Raw genomic sequence first — 27,140 nt, forward strand, 5'->3', positions numbered from 1 at the left:
GTCTTCAAAACCTTGAAATTTTGTAGTGAAATATTGCCGTATGATTCAATGGCCAATCAATTATTTGTAAGTGGTTGTCACTTTCATCTTTTGAGGAAATTGTCTTTTGTAATCAGTAAATATCACCTTTTGATAAAGCATATCATCATAGAGCATCTTCTAAAGTTTTTGTCTTCATATTATCCATTATGGAGCATCTTGTAAAGTTTTTTTGTCTTCATATTATTATTGCTGATAAGAGTAAATAATTTTGATAATAAATTTGATAATATTTGTTTTATATACACTATAAATACATATAGTGTATAATTACACAGTATATACGCACTCGTATTTGAAAATAATGGATTTGATAAATAGAAGAAACGAAATACCCTACATTGAAGGTATTACACCAAATTTAAGAATTTCTTATTCTTCATAAGGATCATCAAACGGGTCTTGAGCGTCTTGAAATAAACCATTCTTTATAGATTTTGGAGAATCGTCAGAAACTGATGTAGTTTGGCGAATTTCTTGAAGTAAGTTTTGAAGTTCTTCAGGAGAAGAGGTAGCAGCATCTTTAATTCTTGAAATTAAATCCACATCACTTTGAGGAAGACTTTTGATAAAAGTGGCTTCAACCTCCGGTTTTTGAATATATATTTCTTGATAATATTTAATTACTGCTTGTTCACTGGCTTGAGAAATCTTCATTTTATCCCACCATTTTGAGCGAAATTGTCGATTAAGCCAGGGAGGAGAGGTATCCTTTGCTTCTTGATAATGAAAAGTCCAAGACATTATCCATGGAACTCTGAATATCATAGTGAATTGCAGCGTATATTCAAATTCTGGAATTTGTTGAATAAACAATTCCTTAAATTTGAGATATCCATCGTAAATTTCTTTTGGTAAACAATTTGGAAGAATTCCCATATATTTGTACCAATTGATAAACCATCTTGGGTATTCACAATTGAAGTTTAAATCAAAGAAGATAAACCATGAGTGTGAATAATTTCGAATAAAGAACGCCTTAGTCCAGGCATCTTGATAATCATAGTAAGAAAATCTGGGATAAGCAGGATAACTTATAAGAGGTTTTTCAGAATGAAGGTTTAGAACCCAACTTTCTGGAGAAATGATTTTGATGATGTGAGCTTTGCTAAAATCAATGTTTCCTTCTTTCGAATTAGAACGATGAACAAAATTGACCGAACCAGATTCTTGCAAAATAGCTTGATAATATTCTCGAGTTTTATATGAATCAACATAAAAGGTTTTCCCTTGACCAAAGAGATGATTTGTGAGAATATGAAAACCTTGATGTAACTTATGGATTTGAAAATCTTCAAGAATTTGAACTCTTAAGAAATTTGGATTAAGAACATAAGGAGTTTTTGTAGGAGGGCTAGGAGTCACAAAATTTTGAGTTTGAGGAGTGAAAGGTTTTACAAAAGGGCTTATCGTGTTTGTTGGAGTAACTTTTGGAGTAACAAGTTTTGACTGAAGGATATTAGAATAAAGTTGTGAATTCTTAGAAGTAGGAGTTAAAGGAGAAAAACGATTTTAATTTTGAAATGGAACAAGCTTTTGAGAGAAGGGCTTCTTGTCATCATTCTTGGAAGAGGACGACGAACTCATTTTCCCTGCAAAAATTCTCGAGAAAGAAAGTCAGGAAGCGAATTATTTTCTCCTTTTATAAATTCTATTTCGAAATCAAAGTTACCTAAGAGGGCTTGCCATCGAGCAAAAATTTGCTTGGAAATAATATTTTTCACATCTTTTTCTAGAATAGTTTTTGCAGATTGACAATCTATTCTTAATAAAAAAACTTTTCATAAATAAATCATCTTCAAATTTTTTAATACATAAAACAATGCTTAAAATTTCCTTTTTGACAGTTGAATAATTTTTTTGTGTATCATTCCATGCACCAGAGTAATATCGAACCAATTGTTCCTCTTTTGAGTTAACAAATTTTTGTTTTAGAATTCCTCCGAATCCAATATCACTAGCATCGGTTTCAACTATGATATTGGCATTGGGATGAGGTAAATTTAAGCATGGCAAAGTAGGAACCTTTTGTTTTATATATTTCATTATATCTGTATGTTTTTGAGTCCATGGTTCAGGATTATCTTTTAATCTGTTATAAAGTGGTTTACATATAATCCCTAAATCTTTGAAAAAAATCATGGATATAATTTAAGCATCCTAAAAATCTTTGAAGTTGCTTTTTGTCCTTATTTCATCAGGAAATTTAGTAGAAAACTGCAAACTTCTTGTAATAAGTCTAATAGTGTTTTTGACAATATCATGCCTTAAAAAACGAATTTCATCTTTAAATAAATGCATTTTTGCTGCAGAGACAGCTAAACCATTTTGATAAATTAAATCATAAAATTGATTTAAATGTTTGAAATGTTGATCAATTGACTTTGAAAAAATTAGGACACCGTCAATATAACCAATAGCAAAACTACTTATAGGAATTATGATATCATTCATAATATTTTGGAATTCAGAAGGGGCATTTTTTAATCTAAAAGGCATTACATTCCATTCAAAATGCCCGAAGGGAACATTAAAACCAGTTTTGTATTTATCTTCCTCATGAAGTTGTATTTTCCAAAATCCTAATTTCATATCAAACTTTGAAAATATATTTGAATCATAAAGTTTTTTTTAGCAAATCTCGTTTATTAGGAATAGGATAACGAATCCATTCTAAAACTTTGTTTAAAGGTTTATAATTGATAACTAATCTTGGTGATCCTCTTTCTAATTCTGCGGCATTCATAACATAAAATGTTGAACAAGACCATGGTGATTTAGAAGGTCTTATAAGTTTTTTATTTATTAAATCTTGAATTTCATTTTTACAATGACTTTCTAGTTCACTATTCATGTGAATGGCTCTAGATTTTGAAGGAATATCCTTTTCATCAAAAAATTTTATATACGATAATTTTACAATATGTTGTTTTCTATTCCAAAAGGCATTAGGAATATTAGAACATACATTTTTTTCAAATTTTAATTTTAAACCTATTATTTTATTTTGAATATTATTGTCATTTAATTGATTAGTTATTCGAACATTATTTATTTCGTTAATAAGATATTTAGCTTGTTGTGTTTTATAATTAAGGACATTAATCGTTGAATATAGAGGAGGTTCACAAAATTTAAATATAATTTCTTTTCCAAAAACATTGGTTCTTATACCATCATCATGAACCATAAAAGGATATAGTTTTGTAATAAAAGGTGTTCCTAGAATTAAAGGAGAAGATAGATCTTTTACTAAAATTAGGTGAGTTTTATAACAGTAATCTTGGTTATTACAAATATGAACATCGGAAACTTTATAATTTACAATTAATTTTGTACCTCCGGCACCAGTAAGTCTAGATGCAGTTTTGTAGGAAAATTTTCTTCTTGAATACAATTCATATCAGCACCACTAGCAATTAAAGCAGTTAGGTTGATTTTAAAATTATCCTTGACTAAAGTAATTTGAGTGTTCCATTTTTGAGAAACTTGATTATTTATAATTTTACCAATAGTTACATTTTCAATTTTATTTTCTTCTTCTTTATTAATTTCTATATTTTTGTTTTTAAAAATAGAAGGTTTTTCTTTTTCTAAAATTAAAATTTTATTTTTTATTTCTTTTATCTCTTGTTTTACTATTTTTAATTCTTCTTGAAGTTCTTGCATAGAGATTGGCTTTGGTTCAGTAAATCTTTCATATATATTTTTTAAATTAAAATTTTCATTATTATCAGGAGTTATATTATTAGTTTTATTAAGCATATGCTTTATTAATAATTCTTGGATATTTTTATCTTTTATAGAATCAATAGAGTTTAAAAGATCTTTATCATCTTGTGAAAGAACGTTAATAGAACTACTAGTAATTACATTGATTAAATTTTTACAATGACATTTACCAATACATTCGCAAACATCAGAATCTTCTGAACTTGACGTAGTATTTTCGAGAATATTTAAATCATTTGTTTGAAAATCAGAAATACTTTCATCGGAATCTGAATCAGTATTTAAAATAAATTTTCTTATTTGTTCTTTTAAATCATCAGAAACATTTAACTCATTTATTTTTGTCTTAGCATAACAATTATTAGCTGTATGACCATTACGCCCACATTTATGACAAATAATAATATCTTTTGATTTTCTTTTAGATTTTTTATAATTTGGTTTATAAGGTTTTTTAGATTTTGACGCATAATCTTGGCCTTTTTTATAATTTTCTGGAAGATTATAATTCTTTTTTCTGAAATATTTTGAAGATTTTTTCTTATATACTTTAGATTTTGAAGTAGACGGACCATTCAAGGGCTGATAACCATATTGTTGGCAAAAGTTTCCCAATTCATTTTTACTGTTAATTCTATCTTTTTTGAGATTTTCCTTAAACCTAAGATCAGCACAAACTGCTAATCCCTCTTTATTAATGTAGTTTATTAGATCTCCATAAGTTAAATTTTGATAAGGGATGATATTATTAAAATTTTCTCTTAGTTTTTGTCTAACTCTTTCTGCAAAGAGTTTTGGAAGGCCAGCAATAAAACGTTCTTTCCAATAAGACTCTTTACAATCAGGTCTCGAAAAAACTTTAACAAGATAATTATCTTTATACCATCTAAAATCAGTAAGTTTTCTGCAATGTAAATTCATTAAAATTTCTGAAGTTTTTTCTTGAAAAGTAGTAGGATCTCCTACAAAGTTTTTGATAATAACAAAAATTAAAGTGTTAACCATATCATCTTCAAACGTTTGTATTTGTTGATTATTTTCTTGTTTTATAATAGTTTTCTTAGCAGATAAAATATAATCTTTTTCTTCTTGTGAAATATAGAAATCCCACCATCCTTTAAGACTGCCAGTAAAACCAGAAGTAATAATATTAACAATTTGAAGTTGAGTATTATTATGAGCTTTATAAGCATTAGCAGCCATAGTCATTTCTTGTACAATATTCATAATTTGATGTTCAGAATGGCCATCAACATTCCATTCATAAACAGAATTACCATCATATTGAGAACGATCAAATTGAAAAGTCCGTTCTTCTAGTTGAACATCTGGAAGAGAGGGCCTATTCCAATAATTTCTTATGGTTGGCTTTGGATTCTTTCCGAAAGAGCTTCGCTTTGATTGATGAATTTTATTAAGATTTGAAAAATCATTAGTGAGTTGACTAATATCATCATTTGAATTATCAAATTGTTGAGCAAGGGTTTCAAAATTTGTTTCACTATTAATATCACTATTTTCAGCTTCATCATTTGTAAGGGTATTAATACTGTTAGTGTTTGAGATATGGAGTTTTGAAAGTCTTTTTTCTAATTCGTTAATTAAATCCGTATTTCCTAGATTAAAATTACCATCGATTTGACAAGGAACAAAACTTATATTGCTAGTGCTTGCCATATCTTACTTATTATCATTCTTGTCTTTGAAAATTTTTTCTTCAATTTTAACTAAATGCTCGATAATACTAAATAAGGTTTCGTTTGCATAATTATTTTGGTAAATGATTTTTTGAAGACCCTTTTCTGTAGTTAATTGATTTGGGGTTTGAACTAAAGGAGTCGCAATAAACATATCGTTAATAATAATTTCTCCTTTTGGTGGAAAATTAGCAATAATTTCTTTATTAGAAATAATATCTTTATATTTTTTCTCTAAAATGGGAGTGACAGAATTATTTTTAAATGGGTAATTTATTTTATGTTTAGGGGCATAAATTAACTCAAACCATTGAAAAAAAGGAGAATGAATTTTATTTGACAAAACATAATCTTCCCAAAGGCATAAATGGAGAAATCTTAAGTAGTATGAAAAATTTTCTTCGTGCCAAGCTCTTTTTTTATTATTGTAATCTTTGAAATACTCAATATTTTTTAAGTAATCAAAGTCAACTTGATATTCTAAATTTGAGAAATTCATTTTAACAGGTTGTTTTTGTTAGGATTGAAGAAATATGTTTTATTGATTCTAAATTATGACTTCGTAATTTTTCGTATTTTTTTATTCCTATTGTTAGCCTAGAAATTTTTTCTATTTGTTTATTATATTCATTAGTATATGGAAGTGTTTTGTATAAATTATAATCTTCATGAATTCTAGTTTCTTCTAAACGTTGAATGGTTTTGCATATATTAGAATTTATCTTCCAATGTCTTTTTAACATATTAGCCCAAAGCTTATTATTTTTTGAACAATTAATTTGTACTTTAGAACTCATATTTGTTGTTTAAAATTTTGAAGTTCATCAATAAAATCTGATTTAGTAGGACTAGGAAAACTATTTTCACTATTTTGATCATCTTGATATAATGGTTTGGGAATAGAATTAGTATAGTCAACAGTTTTTAGTTTTAAAGATCTTGACTTTGATAACGAAGATTTTGAAGAGTTTGTTTCTGGGATAAAAGAAGTTGATAATCTGGATGATGAAATTTTTAAGGACGAAAAATTTATATCTACTGAACCATCATTATATTCTATAATATTTGATATTTGTTTTGAAGAGTCTAGTGGTTTTGGATCGATAACATTTTGTAAATTCCAATTACATGATTGAGTTGTATCAGACCATTTTAACCTTTTTGGTGTGTGGACTTTGGTATGGTTAGTATTTGCTTCAAAAATAATTGTTTCATTTTTAGGACTTGATAAACGTGTTTTCGGTTCAAGTGTAGTTGTCATAGTTTTGTAACAGACACGATAAATTATTGCTAAAGGCTTTGTATCATCTTTAAATTCTAAATTTTTTGTTTCTACAGTTAACACTAAAGTATCTAAAATATTTTTATCAAATAACCCTACAGAAAAATTTGGATAACAATTGAAATAAATAGGTCCGTTAGCAATATTTGTTTCAGCCATAGCTAAAATAGAATTTTGAAAATCTTTATGTCCCTTGTCTCTTAAAATAAGGAGAACAGGGGCATCTATTCCAAGTCTGAATAGAGGCTTGATAGCAATTTGGACTAAACCGACATGTAAAAATTTATATTTCATTCTATGTTCTAGAATAGATCGTGATGATAATAAATGTAAATTTTGTTGGTTTTAACCAATAGACAAAGTTTGTTCTGTCATTTTAATAGAATAACCTTGAAAATAGTCAAAAGTTCCTATTCTATATATTGTATTAACATTAGTTTTAGGTATTGTCCAATCATTCAAACTTTGTTCTATGCCATTAACGGTTTCTTCAATAGAATTTATTTGATTATCATAATCTTGTTCATTGTCGATATTTTTACCAGGAATATATTTTTTGGATAGTATGCGTGAAAATTTACTCATATTCAATTAATTTTGCTTTAAAATTCTATAAGAAAACTTACTTGTTTTAATAACGATGAACAGAGGCGAATCGTCTCGACGATGATTGTGGTCCGGCACCGCGACTTACGTCCTTATCTGCGCGTTTTACGCTAATCCAACCAATCATTGGTCTTGTCTCTGAATCATACTTATTAAAACTTGTAAATTTCTTAGAGAATATTAAACCCAAATTAAATAAATATGAAATAAATATATCATGCATAACCACCCCAAAAACTTTTCTTGGCTCTGATACCATTCTTTTGATCATAAGCATTTAGAAGACATAAATATCATTTTTAGAAAACAAATAGTTTTGTTTTTAAATAACGAAAGATGGAAACATTGATTTTAGCAAAGCTCACATCATCAAAATCATTTCTCCAGAAAGTTGGGTTCCAAACCTTCATTCTGAAAAACCTCTTATAAGTTATCCTGCTTATCCCAGATTTTCTTACTATGATTATCAAGATGTCTGGACTAAGGCGTTCTTTATTCGAAATTATTCACACTCATGGTTTATCTTCTTTGATATAAACTTCAATTGTGAATACCCAAGATGGTTTATCAATTGGTACAAATATATGGGAATTCTTCCAAATTGTTTACCAAAAGAAATTTACGATGGATATCTCAAATTTAAGGAATTGTTTATTCAACAAATAGTTTTGTTTTTAGAAAACAAATTGGCTCTGATACCATTCTTTTGATCATAAGCATTTAGAAGACATAAATATCATTTTTAGAAAACAAATAGTTTTGTTTTTAAATAACGTATTTGTTTGTAACGAATTTTAATACTAGCTCTTATTAACTGTCTAACATCATGAATATGATTATTGTTTAAAACCGTACCTAGATTAGTAGGTTTGTAAGAATCCTTGAGATTTTGCTCAGAATTATTTATAGATTCTTGGATTCGTTGTATTATTAAAAGAATATCTCTATTACGAATACAATTCATCAAGATTTTGTTAGACATAATTAAATAATTCAAGCATGAATTTGATTAATTTGATTATTAAAAACGAGTACTATTTTAACAAAAATTTCAAATCTTGTAGAATTAATAGTTAGAACGACTCGAAATGAAACTATCATGAAGAAATAAAAGCAATACAACAATTGATTAAATATTTTAGATAATACTTTCTTGAACTAAGCTTGAATTACAATCAGTACATACATCTAGAGAAAGAATTATCTGAAAATCTAGAGACTTTGAACATCTGCTAGTAGAAAGAGAGACTCTTGGAGATTTTTTAAACATAGGATGAACATTTTTTAGAAAATGAATATTTTTGCTTGCTTCTTCTACTAACACATGATGTCTATTTATATTTCTCTTGAAGTCTTCAAAACCTTGAAATTTTGTAGTGAAATATTGCCGTATGATTCAATGGCCAATCAATTATTTGTAAGTGGTTGTCACTTTCATCTTTTGAGGAAATTGTCTTTTGTAATCAGTAAATATCACCTTTTGATAAAGCATATCATCATAGAGCATCTTCTAAAGTTTTTGTCTTCATATTATCCATTATGGAGCATCTTGTAAAGTTTTTTGTCTTCATATTATTATTGCTGATAAGAGTAAATAATTTTGATAATAAATTTGATAATATTTGTTTTATATACACTATAAATACATATAGTGTATAATTACACAGTATATACGCACTCGTATTTGAAAATAATGGATTTGATAAATAGAAGAAACGAAATACCCTACATTGAAGGTATTACACCAAATTTAAGAATTTCTTATTCTTCATAAGGATCATCAAACGGGTCTTGAGCGTCTTGAAATAAACCATTCTTTATAGATTTTGGAGAATCGTCAGAAACTGATGTAGTTTGGCGAATTTCTTGAAGTAAGTTTTGAAGTTCTTCAGGAGAAGAGGTAGCAGCATCTTTAATTCTTGAAATTAAATCCACATCACTTTGAGGAAGACTTTTGATAAAAGTGGCTTCAACCTCCGGTTTTTGAATATATATTTCTTGATAATATTTAATTACTGCTTGTTCACTGGCTTGAGAAATCTTCATTTTATCCCACCATTTTGAGCGAAATTGTCGATTAAGCCAGGGAGGAGAGGTATCCTTTGCTTCTTGATAATGAAAAGTCCAAGACATTATCCATTGAACTCTGAATATCATAGTGAATTGTAGCATATATTCAAATTCTGGAATTTGTTGAATAAACAATTCCTTAAATTTGAGATATCCATCGTAAATTTCTTTTGGTAAACAATTTGGAAGAATTCCCATATATTTGTACCAATTGATAAACCATCTTGGGTATTCACAATTGAAGTTTAAATCAAAGAAGATAAACCATGAGTGTGAATAATTTCGAATAAAGAACGCCTTAGTCCAGACATCTTGATAATCATAGTAAGAAAATCTGGGATAAGCAGGATAACTTATAAGAGGTTTTTCAGAATGAAGGTTTGGAACCCAACTTTCTGGAGAAATGATTTTGATGATGTGAGCTTTGCTAAAATCAATGTTTCCTTCTTTCGTTATTTAAAAACAAAACTATTTGTTTTCTAAAAATGATATTTATGGCTTCTAAATGCTTATGATCAAAAGAATGCTATCAGAGCCAAGAAAAGTTTTAGGGGTGGTTATGCATGATATATTTATTTCATATTTATTTAATTTGGGTTTAATATTCTCTAAGAAATTTACAAGTTTTAATAAGTATGATTCAGAGACAAGACCAATGATTGGTTGGATTAGCGTAAAACGCGCAGATAAGGACGTAAGTCGCGGTGCCGGACCACAATCATCGTCGAGACGATTCGCCTCTGTTCATCGTTATTAAAACAAGTAAGTTTTCTTATAGAATTTTAAAGCAAAATTAATTGAATATGAGTAAATTTTCACGCATACTATCCAAAAAATATATTCCTGGTAAAAATATCGACAATGAACAAGATTATGATAATCAAATAAATTCTATTGAAGAAACCGTTAATGGCATAGAACAAAGTTTGAATGATTGGACAATACCTAAAACTAATGTTAATACAATATATAGAATAGGAACTTTTGACTATTTTCAAGGTTATTCTATTAAAATGACAGAACAAACTTTGTCTATTGGTCAAAACCAACAAAATTTACATTTATTATCATCACGATCTATTCTAGAACATAGAATGAAATATAAATTTTTACATGTCGGTTTAGTCCAAATTGCTATCAAGCCTCTATTCAGACTTGGAATAGATGCCCCTGTTCTCCTTATTTTAAGAGACAAGAGACATAAAGATTTTCAAAATTCTATTTTAGCTATGGCTGAAACAAATATTGCTAACGGACCTATTTATTTCAATTGTTATCCAAATTTTTCTGTAGGGTTATTTGATAAAAATATTTTAGATACTTTAGTGTTAACTGTAGAAACAAAAAATTTAGAATTTAAAGATGATACAAAGCCTTTAGCAATAATTTATCGTGTCTGTTACAAAACTATGACAACTACACTTGAACCGAAAACACGTTTATCAAGTCCTAAAAATGAAACAATTATTTTTGAAGCAAATACTAACCATACCAAAGTCCACACACCAAAAAGGTTAAAATGGTCTGATACAACTCAATCATGTAATTGGAATTTACAAAATGTTATCGATCCAAAACCACTAGACTCTTCAAAACAAATATCAAATATTATAGAATATAATGATGGTTCAGTAGATATAAATTTTTCGTCCTTAAAAATTTCATCATCCAGATTATCAACTTCTTTTATCCCAGAAACAAACTCTTCAAAATCTTCGTTATCAAAGTCAAGATCTTTAAAACTAAAAACTGTTGACTATACTAATTCTATTCCCAAACCATTATATCAAGATGATCAAAATAGTGAAAATAGTTTTCCTAGTCCTACTAAATCAGATTTTATTGATGAACTTCAAAATTTTAAACAACAAATATGAGTTCTAAAGTACAAATTAATTGTTCAAAAAATAATAAGCTTTGGGCTAATATGTTAAAAAGACATTGGAAGATAAATTCTAATATATGCAAAACCATTCAACGTTTAGAAGAAACTAGAATTCATGAAGATTATAATTTATACAAAACACTTCCATATACTAATGAATATAATAAACAAATAGAAAAAATTTCTAGGCTAACAATAGGAATAAAAAAATACGAAAAATTACGAAGTCATAATTTAGAATCAATAAAACATATTTCTTCAATCCTAACAAAAACAACCTGTTAAAATGAATTTCTCAAATTTAGAATATCAAGTTGACTTTGATTACTTAAAAAATATTGAGTATTTCAAAGATTACAATAATAAAAAAAGAGCTTGGCACGAAGAAAATTTTTCATACTACTTAAGATTTCTCCATTTATGCCTTTGGGAAGATTATGTTTTGTCAAATAAAATTCATTCTCCTTTTTTTCAATGGTTTGAGTTAATTTATGCCCCTAAACATAAAATAAATTACCCATTTAAAAATAATTCTGTCACTCCCATTTTAGAGAAAAAATATAAAGATATTATTTCTAATAAAGAAATTATTGCTAATTTTCCACCAAAAGGAGAAATTATTATTAACGATATGTTTATTGCGACTCCTTTAGTTCAAGCCCCAAATCAATTAACTACAGAAAAGGGTCTTCAAAAAATCATTTACCAAAATAATTATGCAAACGAAACCTTATTTAGTATTATCGAGCATTTAGTTAAAATTGAAGAAAAAATTTTCAAAGACAAGAATGATAATAAGTAAGATATGGCAAGCACTAGCAATATAAGTTTTGTTCCTTGTCAAATCGATGGTAATTTTAATCTAGGAAATACGGATTTAATTAACGAATTAGAAAAAAGACTTTCAAAACTCCATATCTCAAACACTAACAGTATTAATACCCTTACAAATGATGAAGCTGAAAATAGTGATATTAATAGTGAAACAAATTTTGAAACCCTTGCTCAACAATTTGATAATTCAAATGATGATATTAGTCAACTCACTAATGATTTTTCAAATCTTAATAAAATTCATCAATCAAAGCGAAGCTCTTTCGGAAAGAATCCAAAGCCAACCATAAGAAATTATTGGAATAGGCCCTCTCTTCCAGATGTTCAACTAGAAGAACGGACTTTTCAATTTGATCGTTCTCAATATGATGGTAATTCTGTTTATGAATGGAATGTTGATGGCCATTCTGAACATCAAATTATGAATATTGTACAAGAAATGACTATGGCTGCTAATGCTTATAAAGCTCATAATAATACTCAACTTCAAATTGTTAATATTATTACTTCTGGTTTTACTGGCAGTCTTAAAGGATGGTGGGATTTCTATATTTCACAAGAAGAAAAAGATTATATTTTATCTGCTAAGAAAACTATTATAAAACAAGAAAATAATCAACAAATACAAACGTTTGAAGATGATATGGTTAACACTTTAATTTTTGTTATTATCAAAAACTTTGTAGGAGATCCTACTACTTTTCAAGAAAAAACTTCAGAAATTTTAATGAATTTACATTGCAGAAAACTTACTGATTTTAGATGGTATAAAGATAATTATCTTGTTAAAGTTTTTTCGAGACCTGATTGTAAAGAGTCTTATTGGAAAGAACGTTTTATTGCTGGCCTTCCAAAACTCTTTGCAGAAAGAGTTAGACAAAAACTAAGAGAAAATTTTAATAATATCATCCCTTATCAAAATTTAACTTATGGAGATCTAATAAACTACATTAATAAAGAGGGATTAGCAGTTTGTGCTGATCTTAGGTTTAAGGAAAATCTCAAAAAAGATAGAATTAACAGTAAAAATGAATTGGGAAACTTTTGCCAACAATATGGTTATCAGCCCTTGAATGGTCCGTCTACTTCAAAATCTAAAGTATATAAGAAAAAATCTTCAAAATATTTCAGAAAAAAGAATTATAATCTTCCAGAAAATTATAAAAAAGGCCAAGATTATGCGTCAAAATCTAAAAAACCTTATAAACCAAATTATAAAAAATCTAAAAGAAAATCAAAAGATATTATTATTTGTCATAAATGTGGGCGTAATGGTCATACAGCTAATAATTGTTATGCTAAGACAAAAATAAATGAGTTAAATGTTTCTGATGATTTAAAAGAACAAATAAGAAAATTTATTTTAAATACTGATTCAGATTCCGATGAAAGTATTTCTGATTTTCAAACAAATGATTTAAATATTCTCGAAAATACTACGTCAAGTTCAGAAGATTCTGATGTTTGCGAATGTATTGGTAAATGTCATTGTAAAAATTTAATCAATGTAATTACTAGTAGTTCTATTAACGTTCTTTCACAAGATGATAAAGATCTTTTAAACTCTATTGATTCTATAAAAGATAAAAATATCCAAGAATTATTAATAAAGCATATGCTTAATAAAACTAATAATATAACTCCTGATAATAATGAAAATTTTAATTTAAAAAATATATATGAAAGATTTACTGAACCAAAGCCAATCTCTATGCAAGAACTTCAAGAAGAATTAAAAATAGTAAAACAAGAGATAAAAGAAATAAAAAATAAAATTTTAATTTTAGAAAAAGAAAAACCTTCTATTTTTAAAAACAAAAATATAGAAATTAATAAAGAAGAAGAAAATAAAATTGAAAATGTAACTATTGGTAAAATTATAAATAATCAAGTTTCTCAAAAATGGAACACTCAAATTACTTTAGTCAAGGATAATTTTAAAATCAACCTAACTGCTTTAATTGCTAGTGGTGCTGATATGAATTGTATTCAAGAAGAAAATTTTCCTACAAAACTGCATCTAGACTTACTGGTGCCGGAGGTACAAAATTAATTGTAAATTATAAAGTTTCCGATGTTCATATTTGTAATAACCAAGATTACTGTTATAAAACTCACCTAATTTTAGTAAAAGATCTATCTTCTCCTTTAATTCTAGGAACACCTTTTATTACAAAACTATATCCTTTTATGGTTCATGATGATGGTATAAGAACCAATGTTTTTGGAAAAGAAATTATATTTAAATTTTGTGAACCTCCTCTATATTCAACGATTAATGTCCTTAATTATAAAACACAACAAGCTAAATATCTTATTAACGAAATAAATAATGTTCGAATAACTAATCAATTAAATGACAATAATATTCAAAATAAAATAATAGGTTTAAAATTAAAATTTGAAAAAAATGTATGTTCTAATATTCCTAATGCCTTTTGGAATAGAAAACAACATATTGTAAAATTATCGTATATAAAATTTTTTGATGAAAAGGATATTCCTTCAAAATCTAGAGCCATTCACATGAATAGTGAACTAGAAAGTCATTGTAAAAATGAAATTCAAGATTTAATAAATAAAAAACTTATAAGACCTTCTAAATCACCATGGTCTTGTTCAACATTTTATGTTATGAATGCCGCAGAATTAGAAAGAGGATCACCAAGATTAGTTATCAATTATAAACCTTTAAACAAAGTTTTAGAATGGATTCGTTATCCTATTCCTAATAAACGAGATTTGCTAAAAAAAACTTTATGATTCAAATATATTTTCAAAGTTTGATATGAAATTAGGATTTTGGAAAATACAACTTCATGAGGAAGATAAATACAAAACTGGTTTTAATGTTCCCTTCGGGCATTTTGAATGGAATGTAATGCCTTTTAGATTAAAAAATGCCCCTTCTGAATTCCAAAATATTATGAATGATATCATAATTCCTATAAGTAGTTTTGCTATTGCTTATATTGACGATGTCCTAATTTTTTCAAAGTCAATTGATCAACATTTCAAACATTTAAATCAATTTTATGATTTAATTTATCAAAATGGTTTAGCTGTCTCTGCAGCAAAAATGCATTTATTTAAAGATGAAATTCGTTTTTTAGGGCATGATATTGTCAAAAACACTATTAGACTTATTACAAGAAGTTTGCAGTTTTCTACTAAATTTCCTGATGAAATTAAGGACAAAAAGCAACTTCAAAGATTTTTAGGATGCTTAAATTATATCCATGATTTTTTTCAAAGATTTAGGGATTATATGTAAACCACTTTATAACAGATTAAAAGATAATCCTGAACCATGGACTTAAAAACATACAGATATAATGAAATATATAAAACAAAAGGTTCCTACTTTGCCATGCTTAAATTTACCTCATCCCAATGCCAATATCATAGTTGAAACCGATGCTAGTGATATTGGATTCGGAGGAATTCTAAAACAAAAATTTGTTAACTCAAAAGAGGAACAATTGGTTCGATATTACTCTGGTGCATGGAATGATACACAAAAAAATTATTCAACTGTCAAAAAGGAAATTTTAAGCATTGTTTTATGTATTAAAAAATTTGAAGATGATTTATTTATGAAAAGTTTTTTTATTAAGAATAGATTGTCAATCTGCAAAAACTATTCTAGAAAAAGATGTGAAAAATATTATTTCCAAGCAAATTTTTGCTCGATGGCAAGCCCTCTTAGGTAACTTTGATTTCGAAATAGAATTTATAAAAGGAGAAAATAATTCGCTTCCTGACTTTCTTTCTCGAGAATTTTTGCAGGGAAAATGAGTTCGTCGTCCTCTTCCAAGAATGATGACAAGAAGCCCTTCTCTCAAAAGCTTGTTCCATTTCAAAATTAAAATCGTTTTTCTCCTTTAACTCCTACTTCTAAGAATTCACAACTTTATTCTAATATCCTTCAGTCAAAACTTGTTACTCCAAAAGTTACTCCAACAAACACGATAAGCCCTTTTGTAAAACCTTTCACTCCTCAAACTCAAAATTTTTGAGACTCCTAGCCCTCCTACAAAAACTCCTTATGTTCTTAATCCAAATTTCTTAAGAGTTCAAATTCTTGAAGATTTTCAAATCCATAAGTTACATCAAGGTTTTCATATTCTCACAAATCATCTCTTTGGTCAAGGGAAAACCTTTTATGTTGATTCATATAAAACTCGAGAATATTATCAAGCTATTTTGCAAGAATCTGGTTCGGTCAATTTTGTTCATCGTTCTAATTCGAAAGAAGGAAACATTGATTTTAGCAAAGCTCACATCATCAAAATCATTTCTCCAGAAAGTTGGGTTCCAAACCTTCATTCTGAAAAACCTCTTATAAGTTATCCTGCTTATCCCAGATTTTCTTACTATGATTATCAAGATGCCTGGACTAAGGCGTTCTTTATTCGAAATTATTCACACTCATGGTTTATCTTCTTTGATTTAAACTTCAATTGTGAATACCCAAGATGGTTTATCAATTGGTACAAATATATGGGAATTCTTCCAAATTGTTTACCAAAAGAAATTTACGATGGATATCTCAAATTTAAGGAATTGTTTATTCAACAAATTCCAGAATTTGAATATATGCTGCAATTCACTATGATATTCAGAGTTCCATGGATAATGTCTTGGACTTTTCATTATCAAGAAGCAAAGGATACCTCTCCTCCCTGGCTTAATCGACAATTTCGCTCAAAATGGTGGGATAAAATGAAGATTTCTCAAGCCAGTGAACAAGCAGTAATTAAATATTATCAAGAAATATATATTCAAAAACCGGAGGTTGAAGCCACTTTTATCAAAAGTCTTCCTCAAAGTGATGTGGATTTAATTTCAAGAATTAAAGATGTTGCTACCTCTTCTCCTGAAGAACTTCAAAACTTACTTCAAGAAATTCGCCAAACTACATCAGTTTCTGACGATTCTCCAAAATCTATAAAGAATGGTTTATTTCAAGACGCTCAAGACCCGTTTGATGATCCTTATGAAGAATAAGAAATTCTTAAATTTGGTGTAATACCTTCAATGTAGGGTATTTCGTTTCTTCTATTTATCAAATCCATTATTTTCAAATACGAGTGCGTATATACTGTGTAATTATACACTATATGTATTTATAGTGTATATAAAACAAATATTATCAAATTTATTATCAAAATTATTTACTCTTATCAGCAATAATAATATGAAGACAAAAAACTTTACAAGATGCTCCATAATGGATAATATGAAGACAAAAACTTTAGAAGATGCTCTATGATGATATGCTTTATCAAAAGGTGATATTTACTGATTACAAAAGACAATTTCCTCAAAAGATGAAAGTGACAACCACTTACAAATAATTGATTGGCCATTGAATCATACGACAAGATTTCACTACAAGATTTCAAGGGTTTGAAGACTTCAAGAGAAATATAAATAGACATCATGTGTTAGTAGAAGAAGCAAGCAGAAATATTCATTTTCTAAAAAATGTTCATCCTATGTCTAAAAAATCTCCAAGAGTCTCTCTTTCTACTAGCAGATGTTCAAAGTCTCTAGATTTTCAGATAATTCTTTCTCCAGATGTATGTACTGATTGTAATTCAAGCTTAGTTTAAGAAGGTATTATCTAAAATATTTATTCAATTGTTGTATTGCTTTTATTTCTTCATGATAGTTTCATTTCAAGGGTTGTAATAGAGATTAAAAATACCAAAGATGGAAACCAATAACATGAAACTAGCTTCAATAAAGTTTGCTCTACACAAATTAAAATACAAAAAGGTTAAAAATAGTTTTTATCTATATCGATATCTTTACTCAAAAATATTTGATAATTGTGCTGCCAAAAAGGGCTCCCAACTTATCGTAGCCAATTTAAATGCTCAAAAATATTATTTTAAAAAAAATTAACTGAATCAATCAATATTGCAGACATTATGATTGACCGGCTTAATAAAAAGGAAAATTGATTTATTAAGATAATTATCTTTTCGTTTTGTTCATATGGTTTTGTTCATATTTAGATAATTTTTTTTTGTTGTACATATTTAGATAAAGAAGTTGTAGGAAATGTTTAATATCATCCTTACCACCGATTATATATTAACATTTTGATGTGAACAAAATGAAACGAAAAGTGATTGGTTAATTTCCTAAAAACTATAAGTTAACTCCTTTCCTCCTCACTGCATGATCTGCATCGTGTATGTCTATCAATTGACAGTGGACTCCATTATACCATCTGTTATAATTATATCATATCAACAAGATAATATAATACAAGAATTTCATCTACTACAAAGTACAAATGATCTAACCTACACTTGGAATTTTGAAATATAGGCCTCAGAAACAGAAGCTCCAGAAGAATGGGTTAATAAAAGAAAGATGACAGGTTCGAGTTTTGAACTATTTCTGGGATTGACCGATAGAACAAAGCTCAATTGATCCATAATGAAGTAATTCCTCGATCATTTGTTCAATATGATGATCTTCAAGTGTCGCAAAGAACTGCTGCTGCTGATGTTGATGATGTTGAGAATGGAATTGAAGAACGCTGTTATGCTCCATCGCCGGTTGCTGGTGTTGCATAACCACCGTCGGTTTCGTCTCCGGCGACGATTCACCAATATGGGTCGAACCCATTCGCTTCTGGTTCATCATTTTCTGTTGTTGTTGTTGGATTGATGGTTTGCTCATTTGAAGTGAAGCCATGTAGCATCTATGGAGTTTTGCTGTCAAAGTAGCAGAGAGAAGCTTCGAAGAAGAAGATTGTGACAAACTGGGGTTGTATGGGAAGTTGGTTCTTGCTCTTGGTCCACACATGAGCCTCGCCGCCTCGTCGTATGCTCGGGCGGCGTCCTCCGCCGTCTCAAATGTCCCTAGCCAAATTCTCGTCTTCCTGTTCGGAAAAAAGAAAAACAGAGTATCTCACCGGTGAATACAGGCGTAATGTACAGCTTATGATGCATAAAGTACAAGTTTAAAAGAAAAAAAGATTGTGTAATCGGCATTGTTGGAAAGTAAACTTACAGTAAAGGATGACGGATTTCGGAGACCCAAGAACCCCAATGCCTTTGCCGGACACCGCGGTATCGTTGTTGTGGTCTAGCCATGTGCGTAGAAGGTGTTTGTTAAAATGCGTCAGTGAAGTCAAATGCTTTAAATGAAGAAGATGTTAGATGGTAGATTTGCTTGTGTCACGAAAGGGAGGGAAGGAGTAATGGAGGGTGAGATGAGGGGTTTATAAGAGGGTAGTGAATGGGCTTTTTTTATTATTTTAAATACCAATATATTATATTATGTGACACATTTGTTGCCATTAAATCATATGATGCATAGAGAATATATTTTCCACAAAAACCAAACGGACTTCATAATTAAAAAAAATAAAATGAACATGGCTTCTAAGTAATAGTATATCTCAATACGCTTTTTACTTATGTTGTTCTTTTTCCTAGGTTTGATAAGTATTAGATTTAATTTGGTCTCATTCAAATTGTTTGATATTATAGCTAGAAGTTTTTTATTGGGTTCATATATGTTTAGTTCGATCAAATATAACTCAATCAACAACTATTAAATAATTATAGTTTTTTAAAACCTTTATATACTATTTATTGCGAACAAAATTTGTGTTCCTATAAAGTTATAAATAATAATACATTACACTTTAGAATAAGGAAGAAGGTTTTTTTTTTTTTTTTTTTTTTTTTTAACATTATACATTTTAATAATTTATTAAAAATGGTTCGTTCTTGTAAAAATATGGTAAAAATAACATAAATACAATGTTGATTTTTTTTCCAAAAGGTTTGAATCATAATTTTTTTTTGGTTATGGCCTCCTGGCAACCAAAGAGTGGGGTCATTTAAGAGTGTTGACAAGAAATAGGCAAATGACTTAGTTTACTTTATCTGTTGTTTAACAGTTGGCTAATTGACATGATTAGTTGAATAGATTATGATTATATTACATTTTTTTAATATTACATTAAAAAAACAAAAACAAAGTGACTAAATTCAATTCACAATACTTCCTTCATTATATATATTTCCAATAGGACAAAACTCACTGTGTCAAAATATATAACCTTTTCTTTGTCGTAAAAGATACAAGGTTAATTGTTTTTTTGACCAATACAAACATTAATTAGTTACTTTAATAATCTTTCCTTTAAATAAAAGAAAGTTATTTATACATAACAATTTTTTGTTATACATAACAATTCATGATATAAAAAGTTGTATATATACAAATTGTATAATTCTTTAAAACAAAAAATTTTGTATATGAAAAAAAGATGTTTACAGATCATTTCCCTTAAACAAAACATTAGTAAGAGAGTTATTGACTAGAATAAATAGGCCTTTTTCTAATAAGAGAACCACTTTCTAAAAATTTTTAATTCAAATTTACCTTTAAAACTGTAAAGAAATAAACAGTAGTTATATTTTTCGGTAAATATTACCTCGTGGGGTATTTGTGATGCTCATATAACTCACAAAGTGTAATTTTTCGAATAAAGAGTGAACTATTTGTAATTCTTTAATTAAAAAAGACCATGATATCTATTTTTTAAACTTTCTTTAGATATGTCTAATAGCAATGTTTTAAAAAAGAGGTTTTTTAGTTAAACTGATATGATAATCTGTTTTAAGTTCAACCAGTTTAACCGCCGGCTCAACCGGTTTCTATAATTTTCATTTTTTTTTCTATTACTCTACACATACATACAAACATAAATCAAGAATTTGACGTACATAAGTTCAAACATTAAAAATACACATAAAAACAAGTTGTAGTTCAATCAAAATACACTAAAATAACACATAACCATTAGTTTTATATCAATCCACATATATCAAAAGGAAAATAAAATATAATACCAAAACAAATATTGTTTTAAATGAATACAAACGTAAAAAAAAAGTTCATAACATTTGCCATACGTTTTATTTAAATAAATCTGAATAGATGTGAAAAAATCACCAAAGTTTATTATGCAAAATAGTTCTTTTCCATTGTTTTTACTCAATTTAACAGGTTCAACCGGGTTTTTGTAGAAAACTAGCCGATTCATTCCAGTTTAGAAATAGACATAAAACTGGTGATAGTTGAACCCATCCCTTTCCCGGTTTTCAGTCCAACTGGTTCAAACTGGTTTTTTTAAAACATTGCCCAAGAGTATTTGTTAGCATATCATATATTATCCATATATAGCCCATCTCGTGATAGCCCGTGTACTTGTATATTTCTAGGGTTCAGACCTAATATCTTTGTATATGTACCCCTTGTTGTACACTTTTACGTAATGAGAATCATACTAATCTATATGGTATCAGAGTTTTATTCAAACTCTCTATAATTTTGTCTCTTTCCTTCTACACTTCCGCTCTTTCCCTCTCTTCCTATCGTCTTCTTCCTCTATCTTTACCCTAATGACTGGTGGAGAAGCTTCACAACCATCATCTCCATTGACAACAAAAACCTATGTTGTCAACAACATCAATACCTATGTTCCATTGATTCTTGACCTGGACACACACAATTATAATCCATGGAGTGACTTATTCATAGCCCACTGCATTGCATTCGAAGTTCTTGATCATTTTGACAACACCTACGATGCATCAAAGTCCACTCCCGAAGACCCGCAGTGGCAGAAACTCGATCAACTTGTCAATCTCTGGTTATTTGGGTTAATGTCCCAATGTTTAATCACTTCTATTTACACTGTTGATGCCAATTCCCATCGTATATGGTTAAACATTGAGGCTCGTTTTGCCAAAACAATGACTCCATAACAATGCAACTTGAGAGTGAACTACACACCAACACCATGGGAGATATGTCTATTCATGCATACTTTGACAAGATCAAGAAAATCTTAGACTTACTTGAGGGCATTGGTGAAAAATTTAAGAAGAAACATATTGTAATTCATGTTATTAATGGTCTATCAAGCAAGTATGATTTACATGTAGGCTTCATACGCTACACCAAGCCCATTCCCTCTTTTAATGAAGCTCGATTCATGCTTCTTGTTGAAGAACAACCACTCCAATCTCATTGAATTCCTTCTCCCTCTCATGACAACCAATCTTCCCCTCCCCAACTTTTAAATGTCAACAACAATAATTTATCTTAGAGGGGTGGGCGAAACTTTGACTAGCGACACAAATCTCACGGCCACAGTCAGAACTCCAATCGTCAACGTGTGCCACCCACATCCGCTCTTGGATAGCCGAACATCGGACCTGCTGTCGGAAACCAGCGCTTCGGCTGGATTTTTGTTCCTCCGGCATTGTTTGTACAATCGACGCAATGGCCTCCATCGACGTTTTCTTAATCCTCTACGTGGACTCCTCAACAATAGCAACTTCATCCCACATCATCTTGGACCAGGCCCATGTCTAATTCCTCATCTGGGCTTCTGGGATTGAGACCTCAATATGCCCCTTTCTCTCAACTGCATACAAGCCCACAAGCATTTCAGGCCATCACTATTAAGCTTTCATGGTCCTGGCTTGGCGGCCCAGATCAGCCCACTTCTCTCCCGAATTTGTTCAGTTCCATGACAATTCAAGACCTACAAAATGGAGGGTGGGTTATGGACACCGGTGCCACCGATCATGTCCATGTGGACGCATGTATACTCCAAAATAATTATAATAATGCATTTAGTCCTCGTTCTATTGTTGTCGGTAACGATTATGCAATTCCGGTTACGACCTCGGGACACACTACATTCCTTATCCCAATCCATATCGACCACTACATTTAAAAAGTGTCCTAATAACCCCAAATATCATCAAAAATCTCATATATGTTCGAAAATTTACTACTCAAAATAATTGCTCTATTGACTTTGATCCGTTTGGTTTTACTGTTCTTGATTATCAGACATGTCGACCTCTCATTCATTATGATAGCTTCGGTCCTCTATACCATGTAGCATCTTCCACTAGTCATGCACTCATCTCCACCACTTCTTTCATGTGGCACTAGCGACTTGGTCACCCCGACGATCAAGTCTTGCAACATTTATTTTCTAGTAGTTATATTTCTGGTACTTCTTCCAAGAATAATGTTATATGTCAAGCTTGTCAACTTGGCAAACACACTAGACTTCCATTATTTGTTTGATTCTGTTTGTTCCAAACCTTTTGACATTATTCATTATGATGTATGGACTTCTGTTGTTTCTAGTTTAGGTGGTTTAAACTATTATATTCTATTTCTTGATCATTATACTCATTATCTTTGGGTTTATCCTCCTCTTAAACAAAAACCTTAAGAATTTCAAAATTTTCTTCATTTTTCCAATCTTATTCACACTCAGTTTGGGGGAAAAATTAAACAATTTCAATGTGACAACGGGCGGGAATATGACAATAAAGTATTTCACCATCATTTTTCTTCCAATGGAATCACATTTCGTTTCTTGTGCCCTCACACTTCTGAACAAAATGGGAGGACCGAACGACTGATACACACCATTAATAACATGGTCCGCACCTTACTTTTCCACTCACATCTCCCATCCATGTTTTGGCCAGAAGCTCTCAACAAGGGCCACTCATATTCTTAATATTCTTCCATGAGTGTCCATATCTAACGACACACCTCACTACCGCTTAGTTCACTATCACGATACATATGATCATCATCGTGTGTTCGGATGTCTTTGTTTCCCCGGCCTTCACATAATTCATAAACTCTAATAACGGACCACCCCATGCATATTCCTCACGATAGGTTGTCACACCCCCAAACCGGAACGACGTAAACGTTCGGGGGCGGAGGACGTCATATGTAGTATCACAACACATGCATCATAGTAATCAAAGTAACAAACAACCATTGCATTAATATTAAAGTGTTTACAAAGTATGTGGTTCACAAAAGGTTAACTTCAAGTAAATAACAAAACAAGTCATGAAGCTACTATGCTCCATCTTCTGAATTCCAGTGCGCGTACCTGTCTACTAGTCTCCTGAGAATACAAGTTATTTTGAAAGAGTAGATCAGCATTTAAGATGGTGAGTTCATAAGTATTTTAGTGATGAAACTAAGTTGTAAGTTCTTTTTAGAAAAGTTTGTCTTTTCCTCCATAAATTCCTATATCTTCTGATGTGATGAAAGATAAGTAAAAATGACTCTACAATTCCTTCAATGAGTACTAAATGGATGAATGTTATATACAATTTAGAGTAAACAGACAATCGATTGTGTGAATCTGCCCTAATCCCACAACCAAACAAGGAACAGGGAATGAGGCGGAAGTCACACATCCCATTGTTTGTTAGATCTTCACTGTATATAACCATGTCGTATTCATTTGGTACTTACGGAGTTAACTGTAATAGTTCTTTATATTTGATGAAAACATTCTTTAAGAAAATCATATATTTCCTTTAGTAAAAATGGTAACCACAATAGTTCCTTCTATAATCACTTAGTTTATACAAGCTATATATAATCTAATATCGAACGGAAAGTTAATTGTATGAATCTGCCCTAAGCCCACAACCAAATAAGGAACATGAAGTAAGGCGGAAAGCACACATTCAACTGCGTATCGGATATTAATTATATATAACCCTGATGTATAAGCTAAGGTATTATAGAATTAACCACTAAAGGTCCTTTTAGTTATATTGGTTTAATAAACTGAATTAAACCCTTTTACTGATAAGTTTCTAGTTTAGCCTACTAAATGTTCTATCTGAAAAGTATGTTTTTGTACTAGAAAATGGTATATTGAATTTGTATACTATGACTTGACCCATACCTGGTATTCCTTATGATTTCTTGGTGTATACGGAATATATATAGCTAAGATCGAATAGATAGTAGCCTGGGTGAATCTGCTCTAAGCCCACAACCAAACAAGGAACAGGAAATGAAGCGGAAAGCACACATCCTACTGTCTGTCGGACCCGATTAATATATATCCCGAATGTATCTACCGAGGAATCATAAAGTTAGCATTATAGGCCCCCCTTCTAACTGAATGTTCATGTTACGAGTAAGTTATGTGGCGTTGTTTTATTGTTAGGATGACTACTAGAAGTAATGAATTCCTACACTCTTAACGCCTCAGTCGATACTGTTGTGAGTTTTGTATATATTTACATGTTTTATTTATTATTGTCTGGTACTTTGTAGATGTACCCTTTATAAATAAATCAGGTACTTTGTAGATGTACCTCATATATAACTCTGGTTCTTTGTAGATGTACCCCATATATATATATATATATATATATATATATATATATATATATATATATATATATATATATATATATATATATATATATATAAATCCTGGCACTTTGTAGATGCACCATATATATATAACCTTATACCATGTTTATTATCATCTTTTGTTTAGAACAATGAGTTAATGATACGTTTCCTTCCTAGGTTACTGGAAATGTATAGTATAAGTATGTAAATCATGATTTGTTCTTCTGTTATAGTTATAGTATGTTCCTCCCTGTACTAGTTATAGTATGCTCATCCCTGTACTAGTTATAGTATGCTCCTCCCTGTACTAGTTATTGTATGTTCTGAAACCCTAAACTATACCTATTATAGTTTACTAGTATACTTGTTTTGAACTGTCTATGATTTGAAGAAAAGACTCGATTATCTACTGAGTTATGATTGTACTTTAAAAACAGAGTTTTATAAACAACAAAGTGAGATAACTTTAAAAGAGTTTTTTTGAAATGATTTGATCACTTATAAAAGCATAAGAAATCCTTTGAAATGAAGTTTATCACAGATAAACATTTACACAATTATCATTGTGTTCAACTTGTATCCCCCCCCCCCTTAAAAGCATGTAAAACATTTAAAAGATTGATTATAGGGGTATGAACTCACCTTATGTGGGTGATTCAATTGAAGATTCGCGTAAGGATGAGAAGTTCCACGAATGAAGTCCCGAGACACAAACGAGTCCTAAATGACATATAATGGCATATATTGGCATAGAATTAGTGTTTAAAACAACTAACATGCAAGGAAACAACCTTAGGGACTAGGAAACACTTGTAAGAAAGTGTTACAATCACATGTGATTGACTAAAGGGAGTTTACGGTCATATTAAGTTAGTTTACGGCCACACACTTGAGTTTACGGCCTCAAGAAGTGTTTACGACCGTAAACACTTGAAGATGATGAATTTTGAATCTTGATTCATGCTTATAAGGTGTTTGTCTCAAGAGGATACAAGAGCTTCTAATGGATAGCACGATGATAGAAGAAATACTCACACTTTGGAGGTCTTTAGGGTGTTTACGACTCAAGAAGAAGTGGGTGTTCTTGGTGTTCTTGGTGAAAGGATGAAGACTTGAAAATCTTGAAGGAAAAGTGATGAATTCAAGGATGTAATGAAAGGGTTTCACAAGATCAAGAAGGATATCAAGAAACAATGGAAGAATCACTTACATAAATGAAGAGAAATCGAAGTGTTCTTGATGATACTTGAGAGAGAATGGGAGTTCTTGGTTGGAAGATGTGAGAAATGAAGAAATAATGAAGTAAATCTATCTATATAGGGAAGTGATTGTGGCCGAGGAGTTCACGGTCCGAGGTTCACGGCTGAAGCCTCGTTTACGGCCGTGAACCGAGGGTTCATGGTCCGAAGTGGTTTACGACTCGGTGTTCACGGCTGCGAGGTTTATGGCTGTGAGGAGTTTGCGGCCATCCGAAGTTTCTCGGTTCTTTAAAGCTTTTCTCTTCCAAAACTTAATACTCTTAGTTAACTAGGCTTCAACACTTATAACCCAGTAAACCATCTAATTTAAGACCATGGAAGGATTAAGTTTGACCAACGTTGACTTAACAAGGATAATAATAAAAAAATTCGGGTTGTCACATTATCCCCCCGTTAAAGGGAATTTCGTCCCGAAATTAGCTTTCCTAGCTGTACTCCTGGGGTTGTGCTTCTCTGAATGGCAACATACCCACTCG

At 30.0% G+C, this 27,140-nt stretch overlaps 1 protein-coding gene across 1 annotated transcript; it reads right to left on the reverse strand.

Annotated features, from left to right (window-relative positions):
• Positions 1-18,411: 18,411 nt before the first annotated feature.
• On the reverse strand, positions 18,412-19,394 carry LOC145120213 (ethylene-responsive transcription factor ERF003-like). Its single transcript, XM_079056025.1, has 2 exons — positions 19,181-19,394; positions 18,412-19,049 (listed from the first exon to the last, which is right to left on the reverse strand). Exons 1-2 carry the CDS (start codon positions 19,261-19,263, stop codon positions 18,557-18,559), a joined length of 576 nt encoding a protein of 191 aa, XP_078912151.1. The 5' UTR covers positions 19,264-19,394; the 3' UTR covers positions 18,412-18,556.
• Between the last annotated feature and the right edge of the window lie 7,746 nt (positions 19,395-27,140).

This window comes from Lactuca virosa, chromosome 6, assembly GCF_052849685.1.
Source record: "Lactuca virosa cultivar CGN04683 chromosome 6, Lactuca_virosa_CGN04683_v6, whole genome shotgun sequence".
NCBI lineage: Eukaryota > Viridiplantae > Streptophyta > Magnoliopsida > Asterales > Asteraceae > Lactuca > Lactuca virosa.